At 43.6% G+C, this 17,985-nt stretch overlaps 1 protein-coding gene across 1 annotated transcript in view; it reads left to right on the top strand.

Moving 5' to 3' along the window:
- The window catches only part of ephb1 (EPH receptor B1), a 151,183-nt gene that overhangs the window by 111,021 nt on the left and 22,177 nt on the right, over window positions 1–17,985 (top strand). Inside the window, exons 6-9 of the mRNA XM_084546494.1 lie at window positions 2,080–2,204; window positions 10,330–10,492; window positions 12,902–13,010; window positions 14,192–14,256. Coding sequence (XP_084402620.1) covers window positions 2,080–2,204; window positions 10,330–10,492; window positions 12,902–13,010; window positions 14,192–14,256 — 462 coding nt within the window. The remainder of the gene's footprint in view (window positions 1–2,079; window positions 2,205–10,329; window positions 10,493–12,901; window positions 13,011–14,191; window positions 14,257–17,985) is intronic.

The raw sequence follows: 17,985 nt of genomic DNA, 5'->3' as shown, positions 1-17,985 counted from the left end.
CCCTTTCCCTGCTGTCACAGTTTTTGTAATTTGACTCAGTACAAAATGAATGGTCAGGAAATGAGGAAAATACAAGTTTCTCCCTGTTCACTCCTACTGTAAGACCACACATATCCATAAAAACTATTTTGGGTCATTACTTGCAATTACTTGTAAATTGCCAAACCAGAAAAATCAGATAAACTCTTCTGTTCATGTTACATTTCATTTCATTTAAACTCATTTCTAAGCAAATGCCTCCAGAATGTGAGTAATTTTACTCATTATATTGCTACGCAGGTTATTAGCGTATGGGCATGCTCACTGGCTGAATTATAACATGCACCAGGATGACATATTTGTGGATACTATTATGTGACATGTACGACCACGTCAATCTTCCGTCCGTCGCATAGAGCCCGCCCAAATGGTTTGATTGGTTTGGTAGATCCCTTGCTGGGGAATAATCTGTTCACAATAGAGAGAAAAAGGCGTGTGCTGGTATGGAATGGCTTCCAGGCTAAGGATTTTCTGTTCTCTTATGTTACATACACCGATCATCCACAACATTAAAACCACTGACAGGGACATGTTTGGACCTGGCATTCATATGGATGTTACTTAGATATGTACCACCCACCTAGACTAGATCAGTCACCCCCCTCCTTGATGGCGGCAGCAGCCATCCCCAGCAGGATGCAGCTGGACACAGACACACACGCACAAAAACGATTTAGGAACAACTCAAAAAACATGAAAAACTGCACAAAGTGTTGACCTGGCCTCCATATTCACTAGTTCCCAAACTGATCAAGTATCTGTGGGATGCACTGAAACAAGCCTGGTCCACATTGGTCCCTCCCCTCCTCTCAACCCTTAGGACCCAAAGGCCCCCCACCCTTAGAAGTCCCATGTCCGTTCTCTGATGAGTCAGTACTGTTTTCGAGGCACAAGAGAGACCTTCGCAATGTTAGGCAGGTGGGCATAATGTTATGCCTGATCGGTGTAGATTTAGACATTTATACATTTAGTAACAATAAATGTTCCTCAACAATTTGGTTTATGGCAGGAGAGAAAAAACAAGCTACTTTCAAGCTGATGCAATGGCTGTCTAATCGTGGAAAAATATCATTTACAAAGCTTTGAAATTACATTAACCACCGCATACAGTGAATCCCGTGGACGCCACACATAATATCCCAATATTCTGCCTAGGTAGCCAGAATTACTCAACCTAACAGCGGATTAAATCCAACACAAATGGTTGCCGGACTCATGCCAGACTCATGGTGACGGACAATTCTGGTTCAAAGGTAGCCAAAGTCCTGCTAACTGGAGCTGATTCTGCCCGAGCCCACACCCACAAATCTTAGCCAATTCTGGCAGCGATGCTCTGGCCAAAGCAGCCTGATTCCTGGTACCGCGGCGCCTGAATATGGCTGAGTGCAGCTCTAATTGGCCTGACTCAGCTGGTTACCTGGGTACTGATGAGAGGGGTGCTCGCTGTTCAAACCTGTGTGAAGAAATTCTGATGGCTAGATAGATGTACAGCATGTGTGAAGCTGCGGGATTGATTATGAGTGCCCGTATAGGATGAGATGTATTCTGTTTGTAAAATGTGCAGCATCATTCGCGCTAACTAGGACGCTGAGCTGAAATCCACAACCGTTGTTACAGATCATTAAAAGTATTGAAATATTAGGTAGATAATGAAGTGTTTGTCCCATAGCTGTCTGGATGCTGTGAACTATTTGGTTCTGTAGTACTGTAAAAATCAATATTGTTGCTAAAGCCTCGCTTTAGATTTCAAGTAAAACATTGTGTTGATCAGTTCAATTTAACTGGGAGGAAAGTTGCGCTACACATCGAATACAAACTCATACTGAGGCTTGTGTTAGACCTTTTTATACTAATTGCTAACCATTCTGTTCAGTCAGAAACAGTAGAGCATACACTTCCCTGGATGACTGCGCTGCTTTATTATCTTGAATAAACACCTACTAACAGCCGCTAAACAGTTGTGCGGGCGACAAATCTGCAGTCATTAGCATCTATTATAGAAATGAACTAATTGTGCTACTCTCTCTTTTTTCCCCGCAGCTCCCTCGATAGTTCCCATCATGCACCAGATCAGCTCCACCATGAACAGCTTCACGCTCTCGTGGCCCCAGCCGGAGCAGCCCAACGGCATCATCCTTGACTACGAGCTGCGTTACTACGAGAAGGTAAGCCGCGTGTGCGCGTACCGTCACGTGCGTCTCCGATCTGCGAGCTTCGTTTGAAGCCACCCCCCAGAATCGAAGCTCACCCGGATGTATCTGAGCAGAGTCCCCCGGGCTGATAACATGTTCTTTCACTGTGTTCACTCCTGTTCTCCCACTGTTCTTCGGTTTCTGCTGCTGATGAAGTGAATAGGTTGACCTCTGCTCCAGGCCCACTCTGCACAGTGCAGCAACCTGTCCCGCTGTGAAAATGCATTGCGTCTGGAGGGAGTCACATCGACCCGTCTGCTCACAGACAATACGTCTGCTTTATTAAGTCGCCAGCCCTACCCCACAGTGCCTGTGCTGCTCCAGTATTGACCTGTAGGCTTTTCCCAAGGCCTGGGACATAATGATACCGAGAGATTGGAGACTCTAGCTTTTTGTTTGGGCCCTTGTTTGTCCTCCTAAAGCTGATCGATAGGTATAGGCAAGGTTGGTCATGCACATTTTTTTTTTCTCCCCAGTCTTTGTCATCTTAAGCTAAGACTTTTGTGAGACTCGGTGCACCTTCACCAATGTTCTGCTTTCCAAATAAAAGATAACATCAATAGAGTTTCATCAATCTTTTTCTTTTCTTTCTTTTTTTTTTTGTTGAGTTATTTACTTCACACAAACTCATTTTGGCTAAGGTTCGTGGATCAATATTCACAGCGCCACCTTAGAATAGTTTTGTCACATTAAGCATTCTCTATCAGAGAGAACAACAGTGATGTTTTTAAACGGTGTTTGCTGTTGGAAACTCCGTTATACAATAATGGCTGCATTGCTCGCTGCACAGGTCATGAAATTGAATCCGATTGCAATGCCCCTGAGAAACCTTATCTGCCAGACAGCTTAGTGTTGTGTAAATAACACTTATACAGCCCCCCATTAGCTCATGAATATCAATGAAACTTAATCCTATTGATGTTTATGTAGCGCATCCTCACACAAATAGATGAGCATGCCGTAATTACAAATTAGTGTATTAACAAGGACAAGATTGCTAATTGCACAGGGAGGATTCAGGTGACAGAGAGGTTGCGCTCTAGACTGTCTACCCCCGTCTTAATGCACCTACGTATCCAGCTATGAGTCCCTGTCTGTCTAGGAAATGTTCCACCATGTGGGTGTGAGTAAGACACAGAAGTCAGAGTGATTGCTTTGAGACACACTGGGCTGTGGAGATGAGATTTCCTCTACAGTGGTCTTCTTTTGACACCGTGCGTTTTGGAACTGACAAGGCTTTTTATAGGTCCTAAACAGACTTTTCTTCAGCCGACCAACGCTGTCCAAAGTGTCAGTGCAGATATGCCAGGTTAAGCAGCACCAAGTCTCAGAAGAAGAAAAGCTAGTCAAAGAAAATTTGGCTGAAAGACATACACAACTATACATTTTCCAACTTCCGTACCCTATCCGCACCAAGCCTCGTAAGTTCTTTGAGTCCTGCTCCTCAGCTCAGGTAATGCATGCATGTTTAGCTTGCTTGCTTGCTATGGAAACACAGGAAATTAAATCACGTAGCGTTGAGGGCAGTCCTGCCAGCTTTCCATTGAGTCCCTGAATACTTAAGAGGTCCAGAAAACGTCCCACGCTGCCACAAACCGTTGATGTGGCCTTTGAGTCATGACTCCGTCTCGCCATGTGTGTCTGTCACACACTCCCCTGTATGCTAATAGTTTTTAACAACCACAATGTGTATCGTAGTGCGCATATATATTTACACGTGCACTATATAACCCTTCTTTACTCTTTTTTATGCATCTCACCAATGCCTGGATTAATCTGAGAGTAGTCAGACTGTTATGGTTCTGGAGTTGATTGTCTCAGCGTGCCTGCCACTGTCAGCTAGTCCTTAGCGCAGCGGCGAGCTGTCTTTCTGCACACTCCACCTCACAGGAAGCCTCCTATGCCCATTAACGATGGCAACTTCTCAAGCAGCACGGCATTGTCACACTTTCCGTCGAGTAATACCTCGGGGTATTCATCAAAGAAACGTGTGCTTTTTCACAACCTTGTCATTTTGCTGTAGTTTTTGAAACAAGTTTAGCTCATGTACACACAGTTACGCTTTTTTGTACGTTGCGTTTTTGTGCTTGTCCGTTTTAGCAGGCATCACGGTTGTTTCCTGTAGAGAATGTAGTGGAGGATGATGACCTTGATCATTGTGAAATAGGAACTTTGTGATTACATTGACCGCTGGGCCACCAGGACGTCATGTAGGGCCATAATCATAGCTTCATGATGTTATCTACTAGAAGTAATGTGCTGGAAGATGGTCACTAGTCAGTGCAATAGAATATTAGTTCCTTAAAGGGGAACTACTGTTTTTTACAACCTGGACCTTATTTCTGGCATAAAATACAATCATTTACTAACCCATATAACTTTTGTATAATTTGTAGTCGTTCGGGAGATATACGATCTGCGTATATCCATATAGTGGGAGTGACTGGGACACCGAAACGCAGCCTCTAAATAACGCATTATCTGCCGCGAAACTCGTTCATTTCACCAATATTTTGTTATCGTACGCTAGTGCTATTCCCCGTTGAGTCCGGAGTTACCTGTTATCATCATCCGGGATCTGTAGATTGACCTACAGGCCCCGGATGATGTCTTCTGACCTGGATGATGTCTGAGTGCCGCGCGCACCCGCAGCCGTCGGCTTGTTTACCTGTAATTTGCTACTGCTAGTTTTTTGCAACATGCACTAATAGCACTAGCGTACAGTAACGAAATATCGGTGAAATTAACGAGTTTCGCGGCAGATCATGCGTTATTTAGAGGCAGCATTTCGGTGACTCCCACTATATGGATATACGCAGATCTAAATATCTCCCGAACGACTACAAATTACACAGAAGTTATATGGGTGAGTAAACGATCGTATTTTATGCCAGAAATAAGGTCCGGGTTGTAAAAAACAGTAGTTCCCCTTTAAGGTAATAACATTTCCATTTTGACACTGAAATAAAACAAAAGAAGATCCGTTGTTCAGGTTATGTGACACCTGTGAAAATCACAATTACTTTAATATGTTTGTTTGATATCTGCAGTCTCCTCAGTGGTACTGCTGTGAATAATATTACCAATAATAATGTTCCAAAAATGACAAAAAATTTTCATCGAGAGTGGCAGTTTAAACTGCGCGTGCATGAACAAAGGAGATGCAAATTACTGCATTTAGGCAATTTCATCTAAAATTTGTAGCGACCGCTGAAGGCTGTTCTCTTCACCCTACCCTCTTATAACAGAGTAAGCGGTCCCAGGACCCCGTAAACTAGGGAGCAAGATTAAATGAGCTAAAGGCTTGCAGAGGAAAAAGTAGAATCTCGTGCTATCGTTCTCTCCATTTTTCCTCATGCTCCTTTTTCCTCCGGTTGCCTGGAAATTTGGGGAGGATGGAAATAACTCAGCATAGCGGAGGTCAGGCCCTCCATTAAGGCTGGAGTAGAGCAGCCACCAGCTCTGGTTACTGATAGCCCTGTTGGTGTCAGAGAGAGGTGGTGTGCATGTGCGAGTGTGTGCCGGCGTTCGTGTGTGTGTGTGAGTGTCAGCAGCAGGTCAGGTGTATCCACTCTGGACGACAGCAGCACCTTCATGTGACAGTGTGTGAAATTCAAGAGCAAATGCAAAGTTTTGCAGCGTGTCACCGGGACGCGCGGCATAGCTGACCGTACCGCCATCTGCATTTTTTCTGATATCTCCCCTGTGCTTTTCATACAATTAGCAATTCCTCAGAAGAGAGGCCAGAGGAAAGTGTTTATTATTCCTTTCTTCTCTCCCTGCCAGCCTTCAGAGTCAACCACAATACTTTTGTAGACACACACAGATGTTGTACAGACAAGTTTAGGTTTTTTTAATGGATTCTGTGAAAAGCAGGACGTGTGCAGCGCTCCCTCAGTCCCCCAGCAAGGGTATTCACATTTCCTCCTTCAGACTCTCTTCTTCTCTCCCTCTTTGTTTGTCTCCCTGCTTGCGTAGTTAGGCCTTCTTATTGGTCTCCAGGTGAAAGGAATGCACGCAAAGTAAAGTCGCCTCAAAGTAAAGAAAGTAAGAAGACTAAGTAACAGAGGTGAAGCATATGAAATACCCTTCAAATTTACCTGTAGGTTCTTCTCACATGTTTCCTACCATGCTATTTACTGTGAGTCACGGTGAAAGAGAAACATTTGCCTGCTTTGTTTTACAATAGGGGGCCTTTAAAATTGGATTTGATCGCTGTTCATTCCCATAAAACATAATTGCCTTTTTTTTTTTTTTAAATCAGAGTTAAAGAAGTAATGGTAATTATTTCAATTTGGTAATAAACCTAATCTGAGGTTTTAAGCCTATATTTCTCCACTTTTTTTAATTTAGTCAAGGCAATACATTTTAATCAGGAACACTGATGGGAGATATTCCCTTTATTTGTAATTCCCTTTTACACGCGCAATATTAAAATGATTTCCCTTGTATCCTCCCTATCTTTCTTTGTGTGCGTGTTCGTGTTTGAGTGTGTGTGCTTTCTATTTCCATGCATGGGTGTGTGTGTGAGTGAGAGCCTGTGAAGAGGACACATGGTATCCCACCATGTTTGTCTCTGTGCCAAGTGGCCATGCTGTCCATTTTTGGGTGGTTGGCATTTTTTGAAAAACAGACACACAAACACTGATCCACACTCACACACAACGCGCGTCAACTGAATTGAAGTCAAGTCAAGTCAGGCTTATTTTTATAGTTCACCATGACATATAATGTCTTGGTGGCCTTTACAGGCCCAGAAAGTGACTTTGACTGAAAAGCTCACACACACACACACAAAAAAAATATTTTTTAAAAATAAGGTGGAAAAAATGGGAGAAAGGGAAGAGAAGAAATTCAAATCCCCCTCAGCAGTTCACTAGCAGCACAATTGCAATTGGGAGGTCGCTGGCAATTACAAGGAATTTAACTGAAGGTTTAACAAGTAAAAATACAAATGTAGGCCCTCCAGCATTAGGATGGTAATTGATCTCGTCATAGTATATTTTAGTAGAACCTATAAAATAAGTTAACTAAATACAATGGAAACTGCTTAAAGTCATCACTTCTGCCTGGGTCAAATTGAGTCCATGATTATTATCACTGATTTCGTTTTTCAGTTCCTCACATTTTAATTCCTTATTTTTTTCATACAGATTACTATATAATTGAAATTCGTACATTCATTACATGAATGAACTAATACAAGCTCAACGAGGGTTTGCCCGAGGGGGCACTACGCGACTGGGCATTTTCAGTCCACTCGACTCCATCGTAGTTGCTTTTTTTCCGTGCGCGCTTGTTTCGCATTTTCCATCACCAGCAGCCGTGACCTTTCCTCGTTGTTTGAGTAGAATAGACAAGGTAGCCTGAGGAGCACCAACTTTTGCTGCTGCTTCATCTCGTTGATTAGCCATTGGCAGTTTGTCAAAATCTTCAAGGACTTTGAGGGCAGCGCCAGCCTGAAGGGACAGTGCATCCATATGTCCAGATACATCCAAGATCATTTCTTTAAGTGGGTCCCTGTCCAGATAGACTGGTAGTTGGGCAACTAGGACCAATGAAGATGTGTTAAACTCCCTAAGGTCAATGACACATAAGAAAATCTGAAAAAGTATGAAAAGAATCTGTTAGTTAGATCATTCTTTCTAAGGTTTTATGGTGTTTATGATTTTACTGAATGCTTCAGTAACCAAACTCCCTATGGAGCTTCCTTTTCTGTCACCTCTGGCAATGCTTTTGATTGGCTGCTCAGCCATCTGCTTCCCACCTGCAGCTCTTTCTTTATTTAGCAAGCTAGGGTGTGGTCCTCCTAATCCCCATTTGACTGGCAGCAGGACAGGACCTCTCGTGGCTGGAAGTCCCTCCTGGCATGGCCTTTTATTGGCTATCCTCTAACCTGCCGGATTGCCAAATGCCAGCTTATTTTTAAGTGGCAGATGTGGGTGTGTATGTGAGTCACATAATCCCCATTTGACAGGCAGCATGAAAGGGCCATTCCTCGCTGGTGCTCCCCCAAGGGATGCTAGCCCATTGGCGGTTTGCCATCTGTCTGCTCACCTGTCCTCCATTCAAACTCAACAGATGGGGGTGTGGTTCTGAAAAATGCAGGCAGACTGATATCTGGAATAGGCAAATCCTGACCCCATGCGCTCCGTGAGCATTCAACCGTGTCCTGGACCAGATGAATAGGTGACTATGGTTCCGGTCTCTCGAGGGGCTTCTTGTATTCTGAACCTCTTTCAGCTGCATAAGCTGCCACTCTGAAGTTGAGAATTTGTATGCAGCACATTGGAGAAATGACAGTTTGTGTAATGTCATGAACAAAAGGTCCACGAAATGATTACACTCTCTAAACCGGTTATATCCAGCATTCCATTTATAAATATCTCTTTCCTCTCCGAGATAGAATGAAAGCGTGTTGGTGTGATGCTCTCCCATCCCAAGCCCCAACATTTGTCTTCATCAAGCCCAGAGTGTCCAATAAGAGTTAATGTGATTGCACACACCATTATGTGGGGGGGCAGATTTCATAGCTGTGTTTACCTCGTCTGCTCAATGACGGAGCAACCGGAATGATTCAATTACACCAATCAGATTGGATAATGATTTCGACGTGGGTTGCTTCTGCCTCGTGTTTCTTATCGCTTCCTGCCATCTTCTTCCATCCTCCTCCTCCTCCACCTCCCTCCCTCCTTCCCTCCCTTCTTTCCTCCTTGCCTATCTATTTTTTTTCCACTCCACTCTGGTGTCAACACAGATTCCATCTGATATTTTCTCATAGCGGCAATGCATGTACGAGAAGATGTAATTCAGCATTAAATAATAGAGCGTTTACCGAGCTTAAAAAAAGGCCTGCATCTATTTACATTGTATTACTGACTCAGAGATATTTGCCCCTTCGCTTTCAGCTGCCCCTCTCCCTCTGTGCGGTCTGTCAGCACCCAGCTATCAGCAGCCTGCGGTGGTGGGTGTAGTGTAGGTGCAGTCTTATTTTCTGGCTGTCATATTCGCTCTGGGTTAAGGGAAGGTGACAGGCCCAAGTCATTACTGATCCCTCATAGCAGATACCTCCAGCAAGTCCCAAACTACACTGCAGCAGAGTCGGCGCGGCTCAAGCGCCACCGTTCAGGCCACAAATTAACTTAATGGATGGCTATATGAATACATCCATACATACCTGCAAGTCTGTAGGGGTGAAAATAACATTTTTGCCAGGATCTAAACAGATTTTCAGATATTAAAAAACAAAACAAAATAAAAAAAAAAAACAATGTATAAAACCAGGGGCAAACCCGTGAATAGAACATTGCAACAAACAGTGATTGCACAGGATTTTTCTTTCATAGCCTTAAATGAAAAAACACTTCGCTGGGCATAGAATTGGCCTGTTGTCACTTTTAAAAAAGCAACCTATTTCAGTCAACAAAGCAACGGGGGGCGCAATGTTCAAACTTCTTGCCGTAATTAAATACCCTCCGAAGAAACACGCGCGCACACAATGCCCGTTTCATTACCGTTCAGAAGTAGCTATTGCTCTTTGTAATCTGCAAAATACGATTAGCTTTAATTGGCGCCTTGTGTGTTAGCGTATGAACGGGAGATACTCGTGTGAGCGGCGTGCATTTCGCCGCTCGTATGCTTTGTGCAGCGTTGCGTATTTGATGTTCAAACTGACTGAGGCCTTATTAAAAACTGGAGGAAAACGAACGAGCAATTCCTGTTTAAATCTGCCCTTACGAGGTAGGCCTTTATGACGCAGAACTGTTCAGTGTTTGCTGTTTATAAAGTATACTCCTTTCTGTTATCTGTATATGTCATTTGTCCTCTGTCAGTGGTGTTACAAATATACACTGTACGTTTGGTTTGCAACAACTGAAATATTTAACTGATTTCTATCAAATTCACTCCACTTTTGCCACGCTACATCCTGAATATTGGATTTCCTGATAAGCTTGTGTGTTGATTCACTGTCAAACCTATTCCTCCGCCGCTGGATTTAGCTTTGACTGTTTTCCCATCTGCGTCACTTTCCTTCCGCGACGTCTCCTCGGTGCAGTTTATCTCTAACCGTGTCTCTTGTGTTCGCTGCTCCTTTCAGGACCACGCGGAGATTAACTCCACCATCCTGCGGAGCCAAACCAACACGGCGCGCGTGGAGGGCCTCAGGCCAGGTACCGTGTACGTGGTACAGGTGCGGGCGCGGACCGTGGCTGGCTTTGGCAAATACAGCAGCAAGATGTGCTTCCAAACCCTCACAGATGGTAAGGATCGCAGAGCCAGGAGAAATAGCTCTCTTTGCGTCTCTCTCTCTCTCCATCTCTCTCTTTCCCTCGCTCTATCCTTCTCTGCCTTGTTTTTTTTTCTCTCTTTCTCTCTCTCTAACACTCCCGCGTCTCTTTATATTTGTTGTTGCTTTATTATTAGAAGGTGAGATAGAGGAGAACAGTGATGTTTGATTGCACTTCTATTTCTAAATTAATTTCCTTCACGGTCAGGTTGGAGTGCGAGTGTGTGGGTGTGTGTGTGTGCGTGTGTGTGCTTTGAATATGTAGAACGCTGAGTGTCTTTTGTTTGTGCAACTAACTGTGCTTGATCCAAAATGCTTAGCTAATTGGTTTTTCACCCAGGCCTGCTGTTGCTGGAGAGCCATCCCAGAATGCATAGCTGTGATTAGTAGTTGATGAAATACTTTTTTTTTTTTTTTCCATGGGTGGCAGGCGGTTGGTGGAGAGGGAAGGGGCTGAAGAGGGGCTGTAACACCTGGTAAACTGGCAAGGTTGGGGGACTATGTTCATCAGAGTAAGTGGAAGGAAGTGTGTGTGCAGAGAGTCGAGGATGGCGGCGCTGCATATCTCTTCTTTTTAGCCTTTGCCAGGCTTGCCGGTGATATTAGTTCTACAACTAGCACAGCGCGATTCAGTCTAGACTTATTAAACGTTCGACAGGAGATGTGTAACACCCTTGTGACTTCGACGCACGTATCTTCAAATGTCTCGAAGACAGGAGTGATATTTCCGCATTGTATCATCGCTGATAAAGACGGTAACGATGAAAGAGGCACCGACGATCTTCAGGGAGGGGAAGATGGGAGCCATAGTAATGATGATGAAGGCGATCATCGCGGCTATTTACCTGAGCAGAGCAGCTGTGGTGGCGCAGTGGCGGCCGCCCCGCTCTCTCCCTCGTGGTCCCAAACGATCCCTTCCCAAAAACACACGTGCGCACGAGCTCGTACAAGCGCATGCGCGCACACGCCTCGCGCTGGCTCACACCGACGCTGTTTACGGTTCACTCGCTGGCTGCCTGCCATAGCACGACATTCGTCAAGGCAATTAGCGGCAGACACTAGAGGGCCGCTGACAAAAACACCCACGTCTCCACCTCCTGCCCTTCCACCAGTCTTTTCTCCCCCTGTCAAGCTGCGGCGTCGCCTCATGAAGACAACACCTCGCCACCCAGCCAATCCGTGTTTTTTTTTTGTTTTTTTAAAGAACATATAATCCCTTTTGTCTTCCTGTCACCACGTCTTCATACACCTCCACGAGATGTCCTTTTGCCGCCTCGTGACACGAGCACGCGGTGCGGACTTGATTGGCATGTGTGATGAATGAAGAGGTGATTGGTCCATCAGTTAGGTGACTGACACAGCTCCCGGTTTTCTAATAGGGACAGGCCTTGAGAGCTAACTGATTGTAATAGGAGCCTATTTACCGCTGGAACAGGTAGCTGTGTGATTTCTTGCTGTCAAGGAAAGTCACCATTCTCATGTGTGTGAAATGGGAGATTTACCTGGACCGCTCACACCTAATGTACATCAGAAGAGAACAGGAAGACTGCCAGGAAAGTGCAACCTGAGTAGCTAGAACCGCATTCACACTGTTTGCTCGAAACGTACTTGATAAATGTGCAAGTTAAAAGAGTGAGCAATTCTTGTCACATCCAGTTTCCTCATATATTGCGGCATTCACACTGCTCCGAAGATGCATTAGTTCTCCCTTTATCACTTTAATCCAATAGTCCCATTCTACACGCGGGATTGGATTTAGGAGCTACTGATTTGCCTGCAGCATGCTAAATCGTGCATCGCTTTAACTACAATGTTTGCCGGTGCCAGAGTCGCGGGAAGGGCGGGCGCACAAAAAGATAAACGAGGATTCTGCAGTGTAGCATTTTTAGGCAGACATTTAGGCCGTGCTGGAACCACAAGCAAGTCAGTCCTGGCTAACATAAAACATGTTTGGGCTGTAGGTGTGATTGTTAGCCAGTGGCTTTCTTTCAAACCTGCAGAAACAACATTCCAAGGTGCGTTTTCTTGTCCAGTCATTTTTGACAGCTAAAGCAACATAAAAAGGCTGAGAGGCCGCCCTCACCATCCGTTTTATGCGTCTCTCTCACTCTCTGTCTTTCTCCTGCTTTATCAAACACGGGCCTGTCAGTCAGCCTTTCGAAAGCTCACTGGATTTCAGTCCGCACCTCTCAGCACAGAGCTTTATGTGTTTTCTTTAGCCATCGGTACACCCAGCTTAACCATTCTGCTCTGCCTCTTCTTCTCCTCCCTGTTGCACCCTCCAAAACACACTGTTACATACACACTCCCAAATAAACGCAGTCAACGTCGCCTTGCCTAAGCCGTTCTCAATGCCTGTCTGTCTTCTCTTTGTGCAACCCAGATGATTTCAAGTCTGAGCTGAGGGAACAGCTTCCTCTGATTGCGGGGTCAGCAGCGGCAGGAGTGGTCTTTATTGTTTCCCTCATTGCCATCTCCATTGTGTGCAGCAGGTAAACCATTTTTTTCCCCTTGTCTCTTAATGTGTGCGTGTCTCGTTACGTGCTCAGAAACTGCTGCAACGTTAGCGACTTTGTTGCCAGATTTGTCCCAAAAAATAACTTCTTTTCAGGCTGCTATTTGTATTGTGAAGGAGGAATTTGCTTCAGATTTCACCTTTCATTGCCTCCATGCTTCCAAGGGAACTGTAGTAAATATAGGGGGTGGACACAATAACATGAACACCATGTGGCTCAAGACTGTGTCTCTGCATGCTCCTCATTTTTAATAATAACTATAGAAATATGGATGACAACACTGCATGAAGAAATGTCCCACCACATTTTTTTTCTGTATTACTACATTATGCCATAATAAAATTAAACATATCTTGAATATTAATGTTAAATTACTGACATTCTTTTTAACTGATACTAGGCCACTGAACTATGTACCTGTATTAGCAATATATCTGGATCTCTTGGGTATACTTTGAAACACACTGTGTATTGTAGTACATAGATTTTATCGGGCATATTGAATGGTGAAAGCACAACATAACCACAACACCCAGGATGTCGATGATGGCGGTTTGATGATCGCCGTGTAACTGTGTTGCATGTCATTTTGACATTCTCTTTCCTTACCACCCATCTAAAGCCTCTCTAATTCTAACACTGTCCCATTTAATAAAGACAAAAATAACATTCGAATGCAACATATTTGATGGAAATAAAAGCTATCTTGTCACATTCGAAAAGGAACACTGAATTCCACAGAGAACCCAACAACTCCTACTTTGCCCTGTTAAGCCAATTTCGTTTTGCTGCAGTTTGTCACATTGTCACATCCCTGTCTTGCCTCACTTTAGATATATGAAAGTCAAATTTTCTGCAGCGCCGCGTGCAAGTGTGAGCAAGTAAAGTGTTCATCAAATGGGCCCCGGCTCTTTTGATGCCGAGGCAGAGGAGACACATGAAAAGGAAAGAGATCCTATCAAGGTCTAATTAAAAATCAGCTCATTTTCATAAACTTCATTTGCCATTGCTAACCCTCTGCAACTGATTCCATTTCAGCTGCGTCATTTTCCAGGCCATGCAGAAAAACATGAGCAGTAATAAGACCTTATTTACCATTCCTTTCATCCCATCGTCTCTTATTTTCTCTCCTTTCTCAATATTCATTGCTCCCTTAGGAAAAGAGCGTACACCAAGGAGGCGGTGTACAGTGACAAGTTGCAACATTACAGCACAGGAAGAGGTGAGTCCACCATGATACTTACACATCTTCTAAGCTGGTGGTTAGTTGTTGGTGCCGTATTGTACATGTTGGATGTTAAAGTGGCAGTCTTGAAGATTTCTGTCACAGCTACACCTGTAGTTACCTGGTGGTGGTAACAGAAAAATGTAGTTAGCAAGTCACAGTATTCAGTATACTGTGAGCAACCGTGTTGTGCCGCACACGTCATGAGTCTGCAGACAGCGTCAGAAATCGCATTTTTTCAAGCTGACTCTCTTGTGTGCAGTCAGTTGCTTTTAATGTGAAGCTGCAGCCCTGATAAATGCTCAGATTGCATTAGTAGCATTAGCATCTCTGACTATTGTCTGATGATGATTTAGCATTCAGCATTTATAGAGACTGCATTAGCAGTAACTTAATGTGGCAATTTTCTCAAGACATGTTATAATAATGAAAAAATATAAATACTGCAATGTTTTCCTATAGTCACCACTGGGTTACCTCATTTGGCGATATGCTTAACAGATATCTACTGTATTTATCTGAAGTCTTTGAGAATGCCACTTTAATTTGTTGATTTCATTCATGGCAACGCCAGTTTCTAAAGAGCACATCAATATATTTGTATTTGTCATATTTTTACAGCTTGTGTACAGTATTGTCTTGCAGCAAAAATAGATATGCACACTCTCTGTGCACTTAATTACTCTATGCGATACTTAGGTGGTTATGAGTTCACGTTACTTGGAATTTAATGCCATTCGTCTTTGCTCAAAATCCTAAATATCACTCAAACAAGATAATAGTACACCAAAAATCATGGAGACCATCAGCTAGTTCAGCTGTTTATTTAGATTCAGCTCCAGATGCAGTTTAATCTTGACCTTGTTTTTAAATCGGAGCCTTTTGTGTGCTCACATATTTATTTTTGTTCATATTTCCCCCACATCCATTTTGTCCCTCTGCTGCTAGCCTATCATTCATGATGCAACACATGTCTGTTAAACATATGTATTATGTATTAATGATATGGAGGTACGGCAGAATTGAAATTACCTCAGGTACCAGGTGCTTGTGGATGTAAATGACATTTCCCTTCTTTTACACAGTGACATTGACTGACATCTCTTAGGGCTGTATGATAGCTGTGATTGAGTCGTGTTTTAAGCGTCCCCCGGGGCAGCGGCGGATAAGAGGAGGGAGCCTGGAGGGACACATATTACCTCTGACAAATAGACACGCTCGCTCACTCACAAAAGAATGTGTAAAAGTATTGTTACCTCAAATGAAAGACCCACGTACTGCCGATCTAGCAGTCTGAGAGGGGGCTCACTCTAGGGTATTGAGTTTTGTTGAGCCTGACACAGCAAAGTGTTTCAACGCAGTTACTTTGTGTCAGAGCCACAAGAGTGGCAGCTTCAGGCTCATTAAAACTGATGTGGACAGAAGAGTCAGTCTTGTCGCCGGCTATATTTGGGAGAGCCTGATGCAATTAACGGAAGTCAGGAAAATAAACAAAAGATCACAGACGCCTGCAGCACTAATTGCCAAATAAGCAATTTGAAGTGGAGGGGAAGTAAAAAGCTGATAAGGGATCCTATTCATAGGTTCATCCCTTCAGCCATCACAATGCCAACATGTATGAAGATTTCCCGCACCCCACAATGCATTGTTTTCCTCTATTCTCTCAAGATTTGACTGACAGCTTTGTCATTGCAGTATTCACCGTAACAATAAGACAGAACTGCTCAGCTGATTGCTTTGGGTGAACCTCCAAAAAATGGGTTGATGTCTTTCACCCAGCTGTTCCAGATGCTGCCGCACACGTCTCGTGCCATCTCATCGTTTCCAGCTGACCTAAAAAGGGAAGCTGCTAAATGCTGTGAATTCAGTGGTGCAGCCGAATGGTTGTGGTTCTGAAAATCAGACTTAACACCAAATGCTGGGTGTGATGTCCAAACAAGTAGACTGGAACCCACACCACATCCAGTGCTGCCTTTGAGCAACCACCTCTATCATAGGCCCAGGATAACTTTTGTTTGTTTTAACCACTAATGATCCTAAAGCCATTCAGTGGATTCAGAAAGTACTCAGAACCCTTTACACTTTGCACTCTATAAATGTTATAAACCGATTAACAACGTGTGCTTCAGATCATTGAACTATATCAGGTCACTGCACTGCTTATCGTCTGCATTTGGCAGATGATGAACAGTTCCCGGTGTTAGACAGACATAGTTTTTGGAGTTTTGCCCAAAAAGCAAAATGTTTTTCTCGTCATATTAGAGTCTTTTTCTTTATGATTTGAACGTCCTTGTGATTTGAACCAGATGCCCATTACTCAGATGGACCTCCGGCCCTTTTACTGTGTGATATGATTGTGCTGTTGAGATTTTCCGACCAGTAATTTTCCAAACTCCTCAGCGAACTCCTTGACCCAGACCCTGTTCAGTTTGGCCAGATAACCAAATCTCCCATTTAACAATTTTTAAGGCTCCTGGGAAGACTCAGTGCTTTAAAAATCTTTTCATACCCTTGCCCCTATGCCTTGTCTTAAGCTGGGTTATATAGTCCTCGAACTGGTCTATGCGGAGCCTACGTTTTAGGGGTTCACACCATCATTTGTGCCTTGGCTCTGATGTGTCTTTATTGTTCTGTAACCCTAGCTACCAGTCACAGCCATTGGGGTCTGCGCCTCACCTACAATGTCCAAAGTGACGCAGGACTAAAAGTTCTAGTCTACAGAGAGTTCTTTGGACTTCATTGCATAGGTTTTGCCCTTATCTTCAGTACGAACTGTGGGATATCTGTGCCTTTCTAAGCTATGTCCAGTCCATTTAATTGGCCACAAGTGGACTCTTAAGAGAGTTCTGAATAAATTAAAACAGGATCCACTGAACCAAATGCACAAATGAATTGCTCTTTGTCGTTTTGAGTCATTCATAGTTGAGTAAAAATGACATTTTATCTACTAATTAAACCTAAAACACTACAAACTATGTATGGAGTGAGGGGGTCTGACTTGTTTATGAATTTACTGGATCGCACACACCTCTGTGGATGCAATTATTCATGGTGCATTCATTCCCTTTTATTATTTTCCTCTCGCCGACATCCTGTCAGCATGAGTTAATTAACAAACATGCTAGTACTACACGATTCCTAATGTTTCTCTGTGTACACTATGACTACCAACGCGTTTTAACTCACTCGTGTTTGGACCCTGTTCGTTGCCATGTAGCTGCAGATGTTGTTTGTGCCTCGGAGCCTCTGTGCTCAATAAGAATGATATTGGAAACCCATTTTTCAGAGCTAGATGCCAGATATGTTTATACTTCCTTTTCTCGCCGCACGAGAATTCTAAACATAGAGACGTGGCCGCAGTGACGCCACCTATTGGTTTGTGGGCCACCATTTTGAAATCACAAGTTTGGCTGTTGCCATCTTGTTTTTTGGAGCAAGTGACTATATTTGGATGAAAGGGAGAGGCAGAAGAGTGGCGAGTGCAGGATCTGATTAAATACACAGCATAGCCTTTTAATCCCCTGAATGTATAAACAGAAATAGGAAGCATCCGTAGATTGTTGTGGCTTGCCTACTCGCTCGTCATAATCCTAAATATTATATACAAACAGTTTAAAGCTTTTAGAATGGCTGCGCAAGCCACCACAAGCCTGGAAAAAAACAAACCACACCAATATTTCACTGTCTATTCCAATGTAAATGCTAATCCCATACAATGTTTCGATC

The sequence above is a fragment of the Chelon labrosus genome, assembly GCF_963514085.1.
Source record: "Chelon labrosus genome assembly, chromosome: 6".
Taxonomy (NCBI): Eukaryota; Metazoa; Chordata; class Actinopteri; order Mugiliformes; family Mugilidae; genus Chelon; species Chelon labrosus.
Note: the sequence above shows the minus strand (reverse complement) of the source record. Positions and strands in the feature narration are given on the sequence as shown.